The sequence below is a fragment of the Lissotriton vulgaris genome, chromosome 9 (assembly GCF_964263255.1).
Source record: "Lissotriton vulgaris chromosome 9, aLisVul1.2, whole genome shotgun sequence".
NCBI classification, from domain to species: Eukaryota; Metazoa; Chordata; class Amphibia; order Caudata; family Salamandridae; genus Lissotriton; species Lissotriton vulgaris.
Window position 1 is genome coordinate 821,067,076 of NC_141697.1, and position 18,023 is coordinate 821,085,098.

Genomic DNA, 18,023 nt, shown 5'->3' on the forward strand with positions numbered 1-18,023 from the left:
ACAATGCTGTCCCAGCAAATGCCAGTGGTTGAAATTTCTGCAAGCATTTTTACGTTTCTCTTCAACCATCCTCGAAAGCTCAGTAAAATCACATGGTCTCTAGGAAACTCTTTAAAATAGAAAAGCTCAAACAAGTTTCAGTCAGACCACTGGGTCACTAAGCAGTCAGTGGCCGAGAATCCTCACAAGGGGCTGGTATGCCTTGCCTAGTGCATTCATAGAGTCGTATTGTTTCAATGATAATTATTTCTCCTACATTGCCAACTATACCTTGGATGATTTATTTACCTACTACCGACATAACACATCTATACGCATAAAACAATGTTGAGCATTTATTTGTGAAACAAGTGTGAATAGAATAAAAAAAGCAAAGAAAAAAAATTGGAAAAACATGAAAATAACAGAAAAAAAGAAATGTTTAAGGGGAGACGAAGAAGTAGAGAAAGAAACATGAAAAAGCACTAGGGCTGAAGCAGGGAAGACATGAGAAAGCAGTTATTAAATACCTGTGGAGACTCTGAATCTGTCCACATTCCGTTCACTATAAGAGGTTCAAAAGAAAGGTTCTGGGCATTGTAGGCTCTTGAAAAGAGAAAAAAAAGTTAAGCTTTCTGTATTCTGTGACTGTCAAACAGACATCATCTGTTAAGAAAACTGGGTTACAATTAGGAGTTTACTTGATGTAATGCAGTTTATAAGGAGACAAATCCCAGTACAGCAGACATTACTTACCTTTAACTAGTTAGCCAGCATTGGTATCTGTCACAAATTCATAAGCTTGAATCATTCCCCACTGTGAGGTAGGGAAGTCTCTGAAATATATCATACAACAGCAGTACACCCATTAATTTTATGGTTCCAACTCTGGCCAATGAAGTGCAAGCCTTTGACCTCAAATTCATCTAGAAGCTATTGTTGCTAAGATTTTAGTAGCTAACAATGTGTAAGGAAGTAACAGCCTGATATCTAGGGAGAAGTGGGAAGGTTGAATTTGAATGAAAGAGAAACATTCTGGAGAGGTGTAGTTACAAGTAAGAAAGATTCTTCCCAGCAGTGGATCTTTACTAGATGTTGAATAAGGAAAATTCTGGCTTGTTCACAAGTAGGTAGGTGTGAAAAAGTCCATGCATTAATTCTTACTTGAGAAGTAGGGATGTTTTTCTGGTTTCTGAAGGTATCCTTGCATAGCCATCTTACGTAATCTGGCAAAGGAGAACTCTAAAACCAATTAGAAGGTGTGCCACCAAGAATGGATCCATGCCGTAACAACATTACCAGATTATTTTCATTTTTATGCATGGATGCACTCAGATGCAGGTCCCCTGAGCACCTTACAAGCAGTTGTTTGGCAGAATAAAGGATCCAAAGTTTAGGTTCTCACTGGTCAGGCTCTCGATGACAGGTTACCAGGTATTGGTGAAAGACTGGTCAATGATCTTTGGCTAACACGAGTGGTCCAACATGATTTGCATCTGTGACTGGATAGACATCTTGCACAGTTGTGTGAATCATAAAAGCCTGGTTTCTGCTCAGACTACCACAATAACAGGGCACCTTCAGTCTTTTACTTATGCCAGAACCATGGAATCTAAAGAATGGGCAGAACAAAAGGGAGCAAATATTTGGAACAAGCTCATCAAAACACTTTGGTCTATGTCTCTGGGCAACATTAAAAGACTAGCTGGTGCTGCTTGCCATCTATCTCCCACCCAAGGAGACTCAATTCAATACTATTCTGAGCTCTGTTTAGCCATGTAGGTGCAACGCTGCCTGCAAGAATCGAAATTGCTAAGCTGATACTGGCACCCTCCTTGGTGCATGTATGTTTGCCTCAAACATGATGCAAAGGATGGCCTGTTTTGACATAATCACAAGCAGTTTCAGTTTTAATGATTTGCATTCCACCGTCCACATTTTATTTTTTTAAATTGTTTTTATTGAAAATGATACAGGGAAAATAACAGTCATATCAATCATTGACACTTATAAAGCGCGCTACATACCCGTAGGGTCTCAAGGCGCTGGGGGGGGGGGGGGGGGGGGGGGGGTGCCGCTACTGCTCGAACAGCCAGGTCTTCAGCTTCTTCCTGAAGGAGAGGTGGTCTTGGGTCAGGCGCAGGTCGGTCGGGAGGGAGTTCCAGGTCTTGGCGGCCAGGTAGGAGAAGGACCTTCCTCCTTTAGTCGCTCTTCGGATGCGGGGGACGGCGGCGAGGGCGTGGTTGGCTGATCGGAGGTGGCGTTTGGGAGCGTAGAAGTTGACTCGGCTGTTGAGGTAGCTCCGGCCTTGGTCGTGTAGGGCTTTGTGTGCGTGGGTGAGGAGGCGGAAGGTGATTCTTTTGTTGACGGGGAGCCAGTGAAGGTCTTTCAGATGTCCGGAGATGTGACTGGTTCGTGGGATGTCGAGGATGAGTCTGGCTGAGGCGTTCTGGATCCGCTGGAGTCTCTTCTGGAGCTTGGCGGTGGTACCGGCGTAGAGGGCGTTGCCGTAGTCCAGTCAGCTGGTGACGAGGGCCTGGGTGACGGTCTTCCTGGTCTCGGTGGGGATCCACCAGAAGATCTTCCGTAGCATGCGTAGGATGTTGAAGCACGATGAGGAGACGTTGTTGACTTGCCTGGTCATGGAGAGGGAGGAGTCCAGGATGACGCCCAGGTTTCGTGCATGGTCAGTCGGTTTGGGTGCGGTGCCCAGGGCGGGAGGCCACCAGGAGTCGTCCCAGGCGGAGGGTGAGGAGCCCAGGATGAGGACCTCCGTCTTGTCCGAGTTCAGTTTCAGGCGGCTGGTCGTCATCCACTCGGCTACCTCTTTCATCCCTTCGTGCAGGTTGGCTCTGGCGGCGGCGGGGTCGTTGGTCAGGGAGAGGATCAGCTGGGTGTCGTCGGCGTAGGAGATTATGCTGAGGTTGTGTTTGCGTACGATGGCCGCGAGGGGGCTCATGTAGACGTTGAAGAGGGTGGGGCTCAGAGATGATCCTTGGGGGACGCCGCAGATGACTTCGGAGGCCTCTGACTTGTATGGTGGTAGGCGGACTCTCTGTGTTCTTCCGTCGAGGAAGGAGATGATCCATTCCAGCGCCTTGTCCTGCATGCCGATGTTGCTGAGGCGCTGTACTAGGGTGCGGTGGCAGACCGTGTCGAATGCCGCGGAGAGGTCTAGGAGGATGAGGGCCGCTGTTTCTCCATTGTCCATCAGGGCTCGGATGTCATCGGTGGCGGCGATGAGGGCGGTCTCAGTGCTGTGGTTGGCTCGGAAGCCGGACTGTGAGGGGTCGAGGGATCCGTTCGTCTCGAGGAAGGCGGCCATCTGCTTGTTGACGGTCTTCTCGATGACTTTGGCTGGAAACGGGAGGAGCGAGATGGGGCGGTAATTCTTGAGTTCGGTGGGGTCCGCTGTGGGTTTCTTGAGAAGAGCGCTGAGTTCGGCGTGCTTCCAGCTCTGGGGGAAGGTGGCGGTGTCGAAGGATGTGCTGATGATGTCTCGCAGGTGGGGTGCGATGACAGCGTCGGCCTTGTTGAAGACGTGGTGAGGGCAGGGGTCGGTCGGTGATCCGGAGTGGATGGAGTTCATCGTGCGGATGGTGTCTTCGGTGCTGATCGGGGTCCAGGCGTGGAGGGTGGTGGTGGGGGGTGGTTGTTCGGTCATGGTGTGCGTTGGTTGGTTGTTGAAGCTGTAGTGTATGTCGGCGATCTTGTTGTGGAAGTATGAAGCGAGGGAGTTGCAGAGGTCTTGCGATGGGGTGATGTCGTTGTTTCCTGCGCTGGGGTTGGAAAGCTCTTTCACGATGTTGAAGAGTTCCTTGCAGTTGTGTGCGTTGTTGTCCAACCGGTCCTTGAAAGCTGTTTTCTTGGCGGCGCGGATCAGCTGGTGGTGTTTCCGGGTGGCAAGTTTGAAGGAGGTCCTGTTGTCCGGTGTCGGTTCCCTTCTCCAGACTTTCTCGAGGGCTCGGCAGTTCTTCTTGGAGCTCTTGAGTTCGTCGGTGAACCATGGGGCCTTCTTGCTGCCGGGTCTGCTGGGCGGGGTCCTCAGTGGGGCGAGTTCGTCCGCGCAGTTGTTGATCCACTTCGTGAGGTTGTCTGCGGCCTGGCTGGGGTTCGCTGAGCTGGCAGGAGGGTGCTGGCTCAGGGAGGTGGCGAGCTGGTCTGCTGTGATCTTGTTCCAGCATCTGCGGGCGGCCTGTTTCTGGTGGTGGTGGGACGTCGTTCTCTTGAAGGTGAAGTGGACGCAGCTGTGGTCCGTCCATTGAAGCTCTGTGGCGTGGCTGAAGTTGATGTCTGTGCTGGAAGAGAGGACTGCGTCGAGTGTGTGTCCGGCGAGGTGGGTGGGGGTGGACACCAGTTGCTTGAGTCCCAGGTTGGCGAGGTTGTCGAGCAGGGTGCTGGTGTTGCGGTCGTTGTTGTTCTCCAGATGGAAGTTGAGGTCTCCCAGGAGGATGTAGTCGGCGGAGGGGAGGGCATGCGGGCTGACGAAGTCGGCGATGTCCTCGCTGAATTGCGTGCGTGGTCCAGGGGGTCGGTAGATCAGGGTGCCTCTGAGGGTGGTGTTCGGGTTGGTGTGGATCTGGAAATGCAGGTGTTCGGCGCTGGTCAGGGTGTTGTCGGTGCTGGTCGTGAGACGGATGGTGCTCCTGTGGACGATGGCGATGCCTCCTCCCATCTGGTTGGCGTTTCGGTCCCTCCGGACGATCTTGTAGCCCTCTGGGATAGCGATGGCGATGTCGGGAGCTGAAGAGGCGTTCATCCAGGTCTCCGTGAGGAAGGCAACGTCAGGGGCTGTGGCGTCTAGGAGGTTCCAGAGTTCGATGGCGTGTCTGTGGACGGAGCGGGTGTTGAGCAGGATGCACTTGAGGTGGGTGCTGCTGGTGTTCGTCTTGGCGGGTGCTGGTGCGAGGCTGGTCCGGATGCAGGAGAACTTGCAGGCGTGGCAGCTGAAAGGTCCGTGGGTACCTCGTGGAGCCTCGTGGCACAGACATTGGGTAGCACAGGGCACAATAATCATTTGCAACATTATACTCATCAGAAAAAACAGTGTTATGAAACTCATTCTTATTGGTACTTCCCCTGGGTGCCCCCCTCTCCTATTCAGATTCACTTTCCCCATCCAGCGTTGGCGGTTCACATAGACATCCCCTGTATTTGTTCCAGGCCCCCCCAAACCTTTTCCCATTTCCGGGGGCAGCAACGGTGTAGATAAACCACTCTCTCTGCCATCAATGCGCCGGTACCTCTTCGGATCCCCAATATTTGGCTATGTTTTGTTTAGCATACATCATACCCAGCGTCACCGTCCACATTTTTACCAAATAAAGTCTGGGAGGCGAAGGGCATGTGCAGTGTTCTTGACTAAACCATATGCCTGAAGAATTTGCTTCTCAGCAAGCCACACATCCTGAGCACAGGCACTTCAGCCAGCTAGTGAAACGTGGGGGTTTCAAAGTACACTTACACATCCAAGGTGCAGAGGACGCTTTTCCCCCAGTGCTATATGCCTAGCTCTTGATTCCTGCACTCTTCTGGCATTTTTTTATGGACTTGGCAATATCATGCCGCAGTTTGTGTCCAAACATAGCAAACTACCATTGTATTTGCAACTTTAGCACAGGTGGGCACAAAATAATTAATTCTTTTGCAAGTAGTATTAAGTTGTGGTATTCTGGGTCAGCAATGTCATATTTCGTTCCTTCCGTGATAACATTATATTTTAATTTGATTAAGAAACAATCTGCTAATATGTCAGGAGATTTGTATTGTCTAAAATAGCACTGTTGCTGTGGCTGCGGCCAGGATCTTCACACAAGAGAGACCCTCCTCCCAAACATAGTACAGGATGGTGGACAGATTTGAAATCAAAGAGAGAACAATGTTTTACAGCTATTGTCATTGCTCAGTAAAAAGTTTGCAACACCCTGTCTATCAATCCACTGCATTTACCAAAATCGTTGGTGGAGAGACCCCAAGTGATGGTTCTGTAGGGGCATCTTCAGCTATCGCCAAAGCATCTCCCAGTCTGGGGAAAGGCCATCACGCTGGACATTATATTTGTCTTCATTGTCTTCTCCACTGTTTCCTCACATTTCCCTGTTACCGGAGCAGGTGGGCACTTGCAAGTCATTGGTGCAGATCCACAGCCTTTGGTTGCATAAAAGCAGGTTCAAACTGCATCTAAGAAAGTGAGTAAAACATATGGTGCGAGAGCAAAAAACATTGGTGGGGCATTAGAAAATGTTCAGGTAGTGGAAATCTTAATAGGACTAATGAATCTTAACCTTGATAGGATTGATTTAAGTCAACCGGCGTCAATCCGGATCCAAGCCTGGATACATACCGGAGACAGAGCCTTAGAGTGACGACGCTCCGGGTCCCACTTTGCGTCAGCTGATCGACGGGGAGAAGGTGAAGTGAAATAATGCTTCTTCGCCTTCTTCTTGTGGTTCGACTTACCCGAGGAGTGCGAAGTGTTTTGACAGGTGTCGTGGCTCCGCGACCGGTCTCAAGACCTTCCCCTCAAGCGAGACCGGGAGGGACGCGGAGCCGACTGCTGACCCTCCAAAAGCTTTCGGGACAGCTCCTGCAAAGACTTCGGATTCATGGCTCAACAGTCAGAAAACGACTACGGGTCGTGGTTGACCTCCAGGCACCAGAGGCACACCGGGGTGAGGATCCGTCACGGACATCAGCTTGTGACAGGAATTACAATACTTGAATCCGTTTCGATGATGTGACATCCCTCGGGCACGAGACGCAAGATTTCAACAAAAGTTGAAAATGTTTAGTCAAAAAATAACTAAGGAGCAAGAACAGCCGTCCGCGTGCAGGGGCGTCATGTAAGTAGGCACCGTGATGTCATTCCGGTGACCACGATGTGGACGTCGGACGCGGAGTGAACTGACGTCACCTACCGATGCGCAGGGGTATTGCTGAAGAAAAATTCTCTTGATCCAGTCTGATGCCTGGGGATCATTCCAAAAGGTAAGAATATTTAACTTCAGACTCTTTCAGATGGGGCAAATTCACAAAGAAAGTAGAAAAACTGAACATGTAAAATTACACCTAGGTATAGGTGTCGATGCACTACGTTTTGTAATTCACATACATTGGCAACAGGATGGATGACACTTATACAGGCATACTACTAGTAACGTCATGTGACCTCTTCCCTAAGCTTCTCTGACCAATGTGTATTATTCACAATGTTGTAGAGCTACGCAAAGAGGAAACAGAGCTCAATGAGCAAAAAAAATGTTTGCGACACCACAGGAAATAAAGATTTTGGGTGGAGTAAGCCTCTGCTACAACCCTAGCAAAACTTTGAATGCACCATTCCCATTTGCGCAGAGTATCGGTGCTTCCATGCTTTTAAACCAAGTGCTCTACCATTTTATGCGCACAAATGTGTTCTTTTTGTGTGCTTTTATTGTTTTTGTGGTTTTGCTTTTAAAATGTTCAAACTTTATTTTAGTTAGCAAGGTAGCACAGGGTTAGCTTGGTTCGGATATATTTGGTTATTTCAAATGTGAACTAGGGAGTAAATGGTCTTTGACGGGAGTTTCTATAGTGCCACAACGTTTTAAGGTGCTCATTAAGAAGATGTATAGTGCTGGTTCACTGTGCTTTCGTGAACTTCAGCACCAACTCTGACATAGTAGACATGTCTATTTTATTCAATATGTTATCAAGATAGGAAGAGCTCTAAAATGTAGTTTTGATGAGCCAGCACTAACCATGGACAAATGCATCTATGAACAACTGTCCTTGGACCAGAACCCTTCATCCCAATCTGGCGCATGTGTGTATATCAGAATTTAAGGTTTAGTTCCACCAAAAGGTCAGAAATTTGTGTTATCAGGCTGACAACATACTTCTTTGAGATCAAATACCAGTTGACCTTTAACAGGCTTCAAATTTCAGATTTAGTGATCTCCAATGGACTACTAATATATTGATATTAAAGAGTTCATGATCTTTTTTATTCCATCATAGAATAGACAATTGCCACTGAATGGTAGCTAACCGATTCACACAAACTTCTCTAAGACTAGGGTGTTAATAAATTGTCAGGGGAAGAAGAGAAAATCAATAGTGCTTAAATTGCGGGTAATGCTTTGTTGAGGTTTTACAGATCTTATGGACTTTTTCAAATGTAGCACATGATTAGGGCCTACAATGGTAAGAAAATCCCAAATTGTAAGCTAAGGGGGACCCCATTTGGTTACCTCTGATAACTAACACCAGTGATTTTTTAGATTCTGAGATGTAGAAGGACGTTTGGGGCTCTGTAGTTCCCCTCCAATTAAAATCCTAAGCATGGGGAGTCAGGTTTGAATGAAGCAAAGGCCTGAACAGATACTCTGAACAATCCTCCTATCAGCCCTAGAAAATGGCTGAAATGGGTCAAATTGCTTATTTTGCTCTGTAACTGCATTGCATTTATAGGTGCTTAAACCACGGCAGTGCTCCAAACCTAATGTTTGCTATTGCATGGATTCCATTTGAATTATCACTGCAGGTTACAACAATGCTGCTTTAGCCTATTGCAATATTTAAATGCATTGCTTTCGCAGCGATGGCTTGCTGGCAATACTCTTTTCTTACTACCTTTCGATCCAATTTGGGTATAACCTTTTTTTTTGATAAGGCGGTGAGAAAGTAACAAATAGTTTAGTGTTTCTAAAGGTTTTAGGTTTATCAATGTTATACATGAGTGCTCTTTTGACATCTAATATATGGAGAGCCCTCATTGCAACGGACTATGGTTGAGGAAAAAAACAGTAGCTCAATTGACTGAGGTGGAAATGAGAGAAGACCATTAGAAGACATTAGGAGCTAGCACGGAGGGCCACCCTGTCTCTATGTAGCTGGAAGTAGGGTTCTTTTAAGGTTAGTGCTTGTAGCTCACTAACACGTCTATGTGAGGTAAAAGCAATTAAAAAACTACCATCATCCAAGAGAGAAATTGAAGGGGGCAGGTATGCAGGGTCTCAAACGGAGGGCCCATGAGTCATGCAAGACCAAAATTAAGATTCCAGTAGGGTTTCGGTGGAACCAGTGGTGGAATTACTCCTAAGACCTTCCACAAATTTTTTAATAAAGAAACATGTTTCCTATTTGGGAGATAGGCAGCTACTGTGGAGAGATGTAACCTTATGGAAGTGACTGCTATCCCAGAGAGTTTAAAATGAAGCAAGCACCAGACACTGTTCTATATTGTGGCATTAAAAGGATCAATTTGTTTTGAGAGACAATAACATAGAAATCTTTTCCATTCAACTGTGTAGCATGCTCAAATGGTAGGTCTCCGGTCTTCTTTAAGAATGGTCATACATTGATGTGGGAGATTGAGGTAACCAAACTCTATGACCTCAGGAGCAAGATGCCAAGGTTGCAAAACTTGGGATCTGGGTGCCTTTTTTCTCCATTGTTCTGAGTGAGAAGAACGGCCTGTTGGGGACTTCTGCATGGGGAAATACTGAGAGGTCCAGCAATGTGATCCAGAGCGGACTAGACCATGCGGGAGCTGCTAGTACGAGTGTGAGAGACGTTTGCTTGAGCTTACGAACAAGAAATGGAAGAAGAGGGAAAGGAGGAAAAGTGTAGTCAAATGTCCCTGACCAATTCAGCCATAGTGCATTGCCGCTGGATTGTGAAACTGGAGGAAACGTTTGGGCATTTGGCATTGTCCGCGATTGCGAACAGATCTATTTGAGGGAATCCCCATCTCACTCGTGGTCGGCAAAACGCTGTCTGTTTCAGGAAGGTACTCCGTTAACAGATGAATGTTGTGATAGAGCGCCCAGCGCCAAATGGTCTGAGATAGATTACATAGTTGTGGAGAACGTGACCCCCCCTCCTTTCTGTAAGTAGTACATGGATGTCATATTGTCTGTTCGCACTAAGACAACCTTGCCAATCAGGTGAGGTAAGAAGGCTTTCAATGCTAGGTGAACAGCTTGAAGCTCTAGGTAGTTGATTTTGAGACCAAAGTATTTGTTCTCACATAGTCTCTGTACTGTGAGATCCTATAAGTGTGCACCCCATCCGGTGAGTGATGCGTCCGTTGTGACAGTAATGTGGGTAACAGGGTTGAGGAAGAGTCGCCTGCATAAAAGGTTGTTGATGTTTCACTACTGCAGCGAGGAATTAGTGTGGTGACCTATCAACACTAGATCTTCCCAATTACCCTGTGACTGAGACCACTGTTGAGCTAAGCATTCCTGCAAGACAAGTATGTGTAAATGCGCATGCAGTACTATGGCAATGCAGGACGCCATCATGCCTAAGAGACACACGCCTGTCCTGACTGAGTTGGTGAGTTGGTTTAAATGGGTATTAATGCCTGAAAAGACTTGATTCTTGCAGCATTGGGATAAGCTATTGTGTGTTTAGAATAGGCCCTAGATAAGGTGCCACCTGTAGCTGTTGAAGGTGAGACTTGGTGGAATTGATGGTGAACCCTAAGCAATGGAGCAGATCTATTGTGATACAAGTGTGGTATTGACACTGTTGGTGAGTGCTGGCTTTGATAAGCCAATCGTCCAGACAGGAAATACATGGATTTTTTGCTCTGCGTAGGTGAGCGGGCACCGCTGCAAAGCATTTGGTGTACACCCAAGGTGCGATAGTGACCCCAAAAGGGAATACTTTGAACTGGTAATGTTTAACGCTCACTACAAACATGAGATGAGATATCTACGATGTGCCGGAAGTATTGGTGTGTGAGAAATGGCATCCTTTAGGGCATGGGTACTCACAAACTTTCTCTCGGGGCCAAATTTACAGTGTGGTTTGTGTCCGAGGGCCACACCGGTGGGGGCGGGGTCAGTGGGGGAGGGGGAGGGGCTAGAGCAACAAAAAAGAAAACTGACCATGAGGTTGAACTCAAGTCCCTGCAGCAGACGCCTTCGTCCACTGAGCTACCATACCAGGCATACACACCCCTCTCTCTGTCTCTGTCTCCCTCCCTCTATCACTCTCTCTGCCTCCCTCCCTCCATCCCTCTATCTCCCTCTCTCCCGCCCGGTCTCCCTCTCTCTCACTCACTCTCTCTGTCTCACTCCCTCTCTCTCTCTCTCCCTATCTCTCCCTCATTCTGACTGTCTCCCTCCCTCTCCCTCTCTCCTTCCCTCTCCCTCCCTCCCTTCTCCCTCCCTCTCTCACTCCCCTTCCCCCTATTCCTCCCTCACTCCCCTTCCCTCACCCTCCCCTCTCTCCCTCCCTCCCCTTCTCTCCCTCCCCCTCACTCCCTCCCCCTCACTCCCCTTCCCTCACTCCCCTTCCCTCACTCCCTTTCCCTCACTCCCCTTCCCTCACTCCCCTTCCCTCACTCCCCTTCCCTCACTCCCCTTCCCTCACTCCCCTTCCCTCTCTTCCTAACTCCCCTTCCTTCACTCCCCTTCCTTCACTCCCCTTCCCTCACTCACCTTCCCTCACTCCCCTTCCCTCACTCCCCTTCCCTCACTCCCCTTCCCTCACTCCCCTTCCCTCACTCCCCTTCCCTCACTCCCCTTCCCTCACTCCCCTTCCCTCACTCCCCTTCCCTCACTCCCCTTCCTTCACTCCCCTTCCTTCACTCCCTCCCTCACTCCCCTTCCTTCACTCCCTCCCTCACTCCCATTCTCTCACTCCCCTTCTGTCACTCCCATTCTCTCACTCCCATTCTCTCACTCCCCTTCTCTCACTCCCCTTCTCTCACTCCCCTTCTCTCACTCCCCTTCTCTCACTCCCCTTCTCTCACTCCCCTTCTCTCACTCCCTCCCTCACTCCCCTTCTCTCACTCCCCTTCTCTCACTCCCCTTCTCTCCCTCCCTCCCTCCCTCCCTCCCTCCCCTTCTCTCCCTCCCTCCTCCCCTTCCCTCACCCCTTCCCACCCTCACTTTCTCCCTTCCCTCACTTTCTCCCTTCCCTCACTTTCTCCCTTCCCTCACTCCGTCTCCCTCACTCCGTCTCCCTCACTCCGTCTCCCTCACTCCGTCTCCCTCACTCCGTCTCCCTCACTCCGTCTCCCTCACTCCGTCTCCCTCACTCCGTCTCCCTCACTCCGTCTCCCTCACTCCGTCTCCCTCACTCCGTCTCCCTCACTCCGTCTCCCTCACTCCGTCTCCCTCACTCGTCTCATTCCCTCTGTTGCCCTCCTCCCTCTGTCGCCCTCCTCCCTCTGTCTGTCTCCCTTTCTTTGTCTCCATTTCTTGGTTTCCCTTTCCCTCCCTCTCCCTCTGTCTCTGTCTTCCCTCCCTCCCTCTGTCCCGGTCCCTCTACCTCCCTCTGTCACCCTCTGTCATCTCACCCTGCCTGTGTGTCACCGGGCTGAGACAGCTTCCCCAGACAGCTTTCCCAGCATGCACAGCCACACAGCCCCCACCCGAGCACTTCACAGGTCTTTAAAAAGACCATTTGCATGTGAATGGGGCTTTGCTGTATTTCACCTCCTCTTAGCGCCCCTGCAGCTCCACTCTGGCCTCGCAGGAATGAATCGCTTGGCCCCCACAGAGCAGCAGAGTGTTTGCAGACACTCAGTAAACACGGGTACGATGTCTCATGGTCCGCGTGCCGCCACGGAAGGCTTGCCGGGCCGCGGGCCGTACTATGAGTACCCCTGCTTTAGGGTCTAGTGCAGCCATAAAGTGGCTTTGTTGGAGAAGTGGGATCACATCTTGTAGAGTTACCATGTAGACGTGCTCTGACAGGATGTATTCGTTTAGGGGTCTGAGGTCTAGAATTGTGCATTAAGAGATGTCCTTCTTGGGTATTAGGAAGAATAGAGAGTACACTACTGAACCCTGGTGACATATAGGGACAGGATCTATAGCTTCTTTGAAGAGGAGAGCTTGAACTTCCGGTTTAAGCAATGTTTGATATTCTCGTGATAGCCTGCGATTGTGAGGTGGAATGTTGGGATGGCGTGGTAATGAGCTCAAGACAATGACCATGTTGGATAATATCAGACACCCACTGGTCTGAATTAACTGTTTGTCATGTGGCTGGAAAATGTTGCAAGCGACCTCCAACTGGTGTTTTGTGGTCAGGAGGTAAGAGAGGAAGTCATTGTTTGGTGGTGGGTGTTAATCTGCATGGGGAGTCACCCTTGCCTCAACCTCTGGAATTGTTACCTCTGTAGGGCCCTCGGAAATAACCCCCAGGGGAGGTATGTTGACTCTGGTACGAGATGGAGGATTGAGCAGCTTGCTTTGGAACCTCCATAGTAGCCGGGGGGAGGAGCCAAGGGGAGCAGGTGTATGGCCCCCCCATTGCTTTTCCAGTCTTGGTGTCTTTTTTTATTTTTTCTAATGTTTGGTCCACCCGAGGACTAAACAGATGTTCCTTATCGAATGGCATGTTTAGCATACTGAACTTCTGGTTTGAAACCAATAATTCACTGCCATACATGCCTTCGTAGTAGGATGCTAGTATTAATACCCCTAACTGTAGGGTCAGCTGAGTCCAAGGCACAGCGGATGGATGTGTTGGATCTAAGCTTGCCTTCAGCGACAAGTTGTTGAGCCCGTATCTTGTGCTCATTTGGAAGGCGGCAGAGGAGGTCTTCCATCTCATCCTAGTGAGCAAGTTCATATCAAGCAAGAAGGCCCAAAGAGTTGGAGATACCCTTTTCAATTGCCACATCTATACGTTCTCTTTCCTTATCCTGTGGCCGGGGCTTCACAACTGCCTTGTGAGCAGTGGTGATGACCAGGGAGTCTGGTGGAAGTCAGCGCCGTATCTAAATGGGATCCAATGGGGAGGGCTTATATGTGTAAGAGACATACTTTAGTTATAGATTCCTTACCTTAGAATTACCCCGAGGCGTCAGACTTGATATGGCGAATTTTTTTCGTAGCCATACCCCTGTGAGTCGGTATGTGGCGTTGGTCGAATCTGCGTTTATTGTCGGGGTTGTGATCGCCGGGATGAAGTTGCAGTATCAACTTAGACGCCACCCTTGCGCACTGACCTCAGTTCTGTACATGACATTCCACGCAAGGAGTGCAGAGCCATGCAAGACACTGACCACTGGTGCACAAAACTAGGGCCTTGAAAGGGAGTCCTTTACCCTAGAACTCAGTTCGCAGAACGAGGACGGATGGGTGGGGCGGTAAGGAATCTATAACTAATATATGTCTCTTACAGATATATTGTTAGGTAACGAAGGCAAGTAACTTGTTCATCTGAAAGAGACAATTAGCTATAGATTCCTTACCTTAGAATAGATACCCCAGCAAAACCAACCCCAGAGGTGGGACTGCGAACTAAGTTCACACCAGAAAGTCCTGGAGAACTGAATGACCAAAGAAGCCGTCTCTACAGACTTGGCTGTCCAGGCAGTAGTGTTTCGTGAACATGTGCAGGGATGCCCATGTGGCTACCTGGCAGATGACATTGAGGGGGACTCCACATCCCAAAGCAGTAGTGGCTGCCGTCACCCTAGTAGAATGGGTGCGCAGTCCTACCGGAGGTTCCTTCTTTGCCAAGGAATAACACATTTTGCTGCAAAGAACGACACACCGAGAGGGGGTCTGCTTTTGCACGGCCCAACCTTTCTCGGTGCTCATATAGCCAAGAAGAGCTGGTCATCCACCCACAATTGTTTTGTGCAATCCAGATAGAATGATAATGCACGTTTTGGATCCAGACGGTGGAGCCTCTCTTCCTCCTTTGAAGTATGCAGGGGCGGGAAGAAGGTGGGCAAAGTGATTGCCTGTCCAATGTGGAAAGAGGTACCCACTTTGGGGAGAAAAGAAGGTCGGGTTCGAAGGACAATCTTGTCCGAATAAACAGAAAGGAGGTTTAGAAGACAGAGCCTGACACTCACTCACCCTGCCAGCAGGGGTGATTGCAATCAGAAAAACAGTTTTTTTGTTAAAAGTCTGAGAGGACAATTATGAAGTGGCTCGAAAGGAGCGCACATAAGGTAAGTCAAAACCAGGATCAAGTCCCACTGGGGCATCACGAAAGGAACAGGGGGGAAAGAGATGAGTAATGCCCTTAAGAAATCTAGTTACAATAGGGGACTGGAAAAGAGAAGGCTAATTGGGAAGCCGAAGAAAGTCTGAAATAGCCAATAGGTTGCCCTTAAGGGTGCCAGAGCAGAGTCCTGCTGGATCAAAGAAAGGAGGAACAAAAGAACCTCAGAAAGAAGAGCAGAATGGGCATCCACAGCCTATGCAGTGCAACATAATACAAATTTGTTCCATTTACAGGCGTACTGTTTTAGTGGGGGAACGCCTGGCTGCCAAGATAACATTACAGACTTCGGGAGGTAAGTCGAAAGCTGTCAACTGTTGCCGCTCATTCTCTACGCAAGGAGGTGGAGGCTGGACAGGTTCGGGTGCAGGACCGTCCCCTGCAGCTGCGACAGAAGATCCACCCGAAGAGGCAGTCTGATCGGAGGATCGATGGCCATGTATAAGAGCTCGGGAAACCAGACTCTTTGTGCCCAATCTGGAGCCACAAAGAGGACTTGGGCCCGGTCGCCCTTGATCTTCTTCAGCACTCTGGGCAGAAGTGGTATAGGCGGAAAGGCGTATAGAAGACGGCAACTCTACTCGCGATGAAAAGCATTGCCGACCAAGTGCTGCTTTGGAAATTCCAACGCGCAGAACTGCTGATATTGCGTGTTCTCTTCAGTGGCAAATAGATAGAACCAAGGCTCTCCCCAGTGCTGAAAGAGACCTTGCACCACTTCAGAGTGAAGACGCCATTTGTGATCCATCATGCACCTGCGGCTGAGTTTGTCTGCCCTTGCGTTCAGGGAACCTGCCAGGTGTTGAAACACCAGATATGCCCTGTTGTTCCAGCCATGTACAAAGGCGGAGACCCTCTTGACATAGGGTCCACGACCCCACCCCGCCCTATTTGTTGCAGTACCACATGGCAGTGGTGTTGTCCGTGAACACCTGCACTACTCTTCCCCGGACAGAGGGAAGGAATGCCTTCAGTGCAATACTATTCTCCCGGAGCTCCAGAAGGTTGATGTGGAGCCCGGACTCCGTCAGAGACCAGAGGCCTCTGATCTCCGCCTCTCCCATGTGGCTGCCCCAGCCCAAAAGTGATGCATCTGTTACCACTGTGAACTCTGGTTGGGGAAGGGAGAGGGATCTGCCGGTGACTCAATCCTGGTTCGTTAGCCACCACTGCAATTGGTGTGCAGTGCCCTCCGAGATCTGAATGCAATCAGAAAGATTCCCCTGATCCTGTGCCCACTGGGACTTCAGGTCCCACGGCAGAGCCCGCATATGCCACCTGCCATATTCAACAAGCAGGATGGAGGAAGCCATTAGGTTCAGCAGCCTCAGGGTCATTGTGACCGAAACCCAGGATAGAGACTTAAACATCTGTATCATAACCCGGATTCGCTGCTCTGGAGGATAGGCCAAAAACTGCGCATTGTCCAGAACCGCTCCGATGAAAAGGAGCTTCGGCACACTGATAGTGAACCCTAGCGAATGCAGGAGTCCGCCGTAGTGGAAACAACAGCCTGGGGAAAATCCACCTTCAACAATCAGTAGTCGAGATAGGGGGAAGACTGGAACTCCTGATCTGTGCAGATGAGCTGCAACCACAGTCATGACTTTCGTGAACACAGTGGGGCGCTGGTAAGGCCAAAGGGGAGCAAGCACAGTAAACTGAAAGTTCTTCTGGCTCACCGTGAACCGTAGGTAACGCCTGCGGGCCAGCAGAACGGGGATGTGGAAATAGGCGTCCTACAAGTCCAAAGCTACCATCCCAGTCTCCAGGGTCGAGGGCAGACAGGACCTGAGCCAATAGCAATATTTTGAACTTCTCCTTCCGGAGGAAGTGGTTGACGTTCCAGAGATCATAGACAGGACGCAGGCCTTTGTCCTTCTTGGGCACCAGAAAGTATTGGGAATAACAGTCACAACCCACTTCTGGGGCAGGAATTCACTCGATGGCCCCCTTGGCTTAGAGAGACGTAAATTCCTGATTGAAAAGGGCCAAGCGATCCTCCGACATGCAATGGAATTGTGGTGGCATGGATTGAGGGGTAGTATCAAAGGGGAGGGAGTAGCCCCTTCAGACTATCTTCAAAACCCACCTGTCCGATGTGATGGCTTGCCGGTGGGGGAGGTGATGGCAGATTCTGCCGCCCACTGGCAACTGGTGGCCCTGACAGGACAAACTAGGAGGGTTTGGAGGCTGCTGCAGAAGGGACGCTGGTGGATCTGCCCGCCCGCAGGCCCCCTGACACACGACTGTGGGTCCCATGTCCCTGACTGCGCAGAGGCTGAACAAGTTGTGCAGGCTTGCAGCTCTGGTAGGACCGTGGTTGGGCACCTCTTCTGTAGCCACGAAAGAGGAAAAAAGCAGACTGCACGGGCGGGAAGTGATAGAGAGGCTCAAGAATCTGGCCGTAGCCCTAGAATCCTTGAAGCACTCAAGCGAGTTCTCCGCTTTGTCATCAAACAAGCGACGGCTATCAAAGGGCATGTCCAAAAGAGTTGATTGAACATTGCCCGAAAAGCCAGTGGACCTCAGCCAGGCGGAGCGTCTCAGGGCTACCGACGTTGAAATCGGTCTGCCTAGCGAGTCGGCAGTGTCCAGCTCACACCTAATGGCGAACTTCGCTGCATCTCTGCCCTCAGCGACTGCACGGGAGAGAGTGTCCCGGACTTCCTCCGGACACTGTGGCAGCACCGGCGCAACTGTATCCCACAGAATGGGAATTATGACTCAAAAGACATGCAGTGTTCATCAACAGCAGTCCCAAGCTGGCGGAAGAAAACATCTTCCCAAGAAGAGCCAGCTCTTTGGATTCCCTCTCTGGGAGAGCAGTAGGGAATGCACCCTTAGAAGTAGAGGATTGGACCACCAAGCTCGCAAGGGTAGGGTGCTGGGAGAGGAAAAGTGGGTCGCCCGGGCAGTGGCATCGGGCAATCATCCTGTCCACAGGAGCCCCTGTGCTGGGCTTTGACCAAGTGCCCAGAAGGATATCCGTGAGGGCCTCATTGAATGGCAGCAGGGCCTCTGAAGAGCCCGCAGCCGGTTGAAGCACCTCAGCCAGGAGGTTAGTCATGGTT

The 18,023-nt window shown here is 49.9% G+C and overlaps 1 protein-coding gene across 2 annotated transcripts in view; it reads right to left on the bottom strand.

Annotated features, from left to right (window-relative positions):
• SPTBN2 (spectrin beta, non-erythrocytic 2) overlaps positions 1-18,023 on the bottom strand; it is a 994,900-nt gene that overhangs the window by 75,778 nt on the left and 901,099 nt on the right. For both annotated transcript variants that reach the window (XM_086938557.1, XM_086938558.1), the window contains exon 32: positions 510-585. In XM_086938557.1, coding sequence (XP_086794683.1) covers positions 510-585 — 76 coding nt within the window. The remainder of the gene's footprint in view (positions 1-509; positions 586-18,023) is intronic.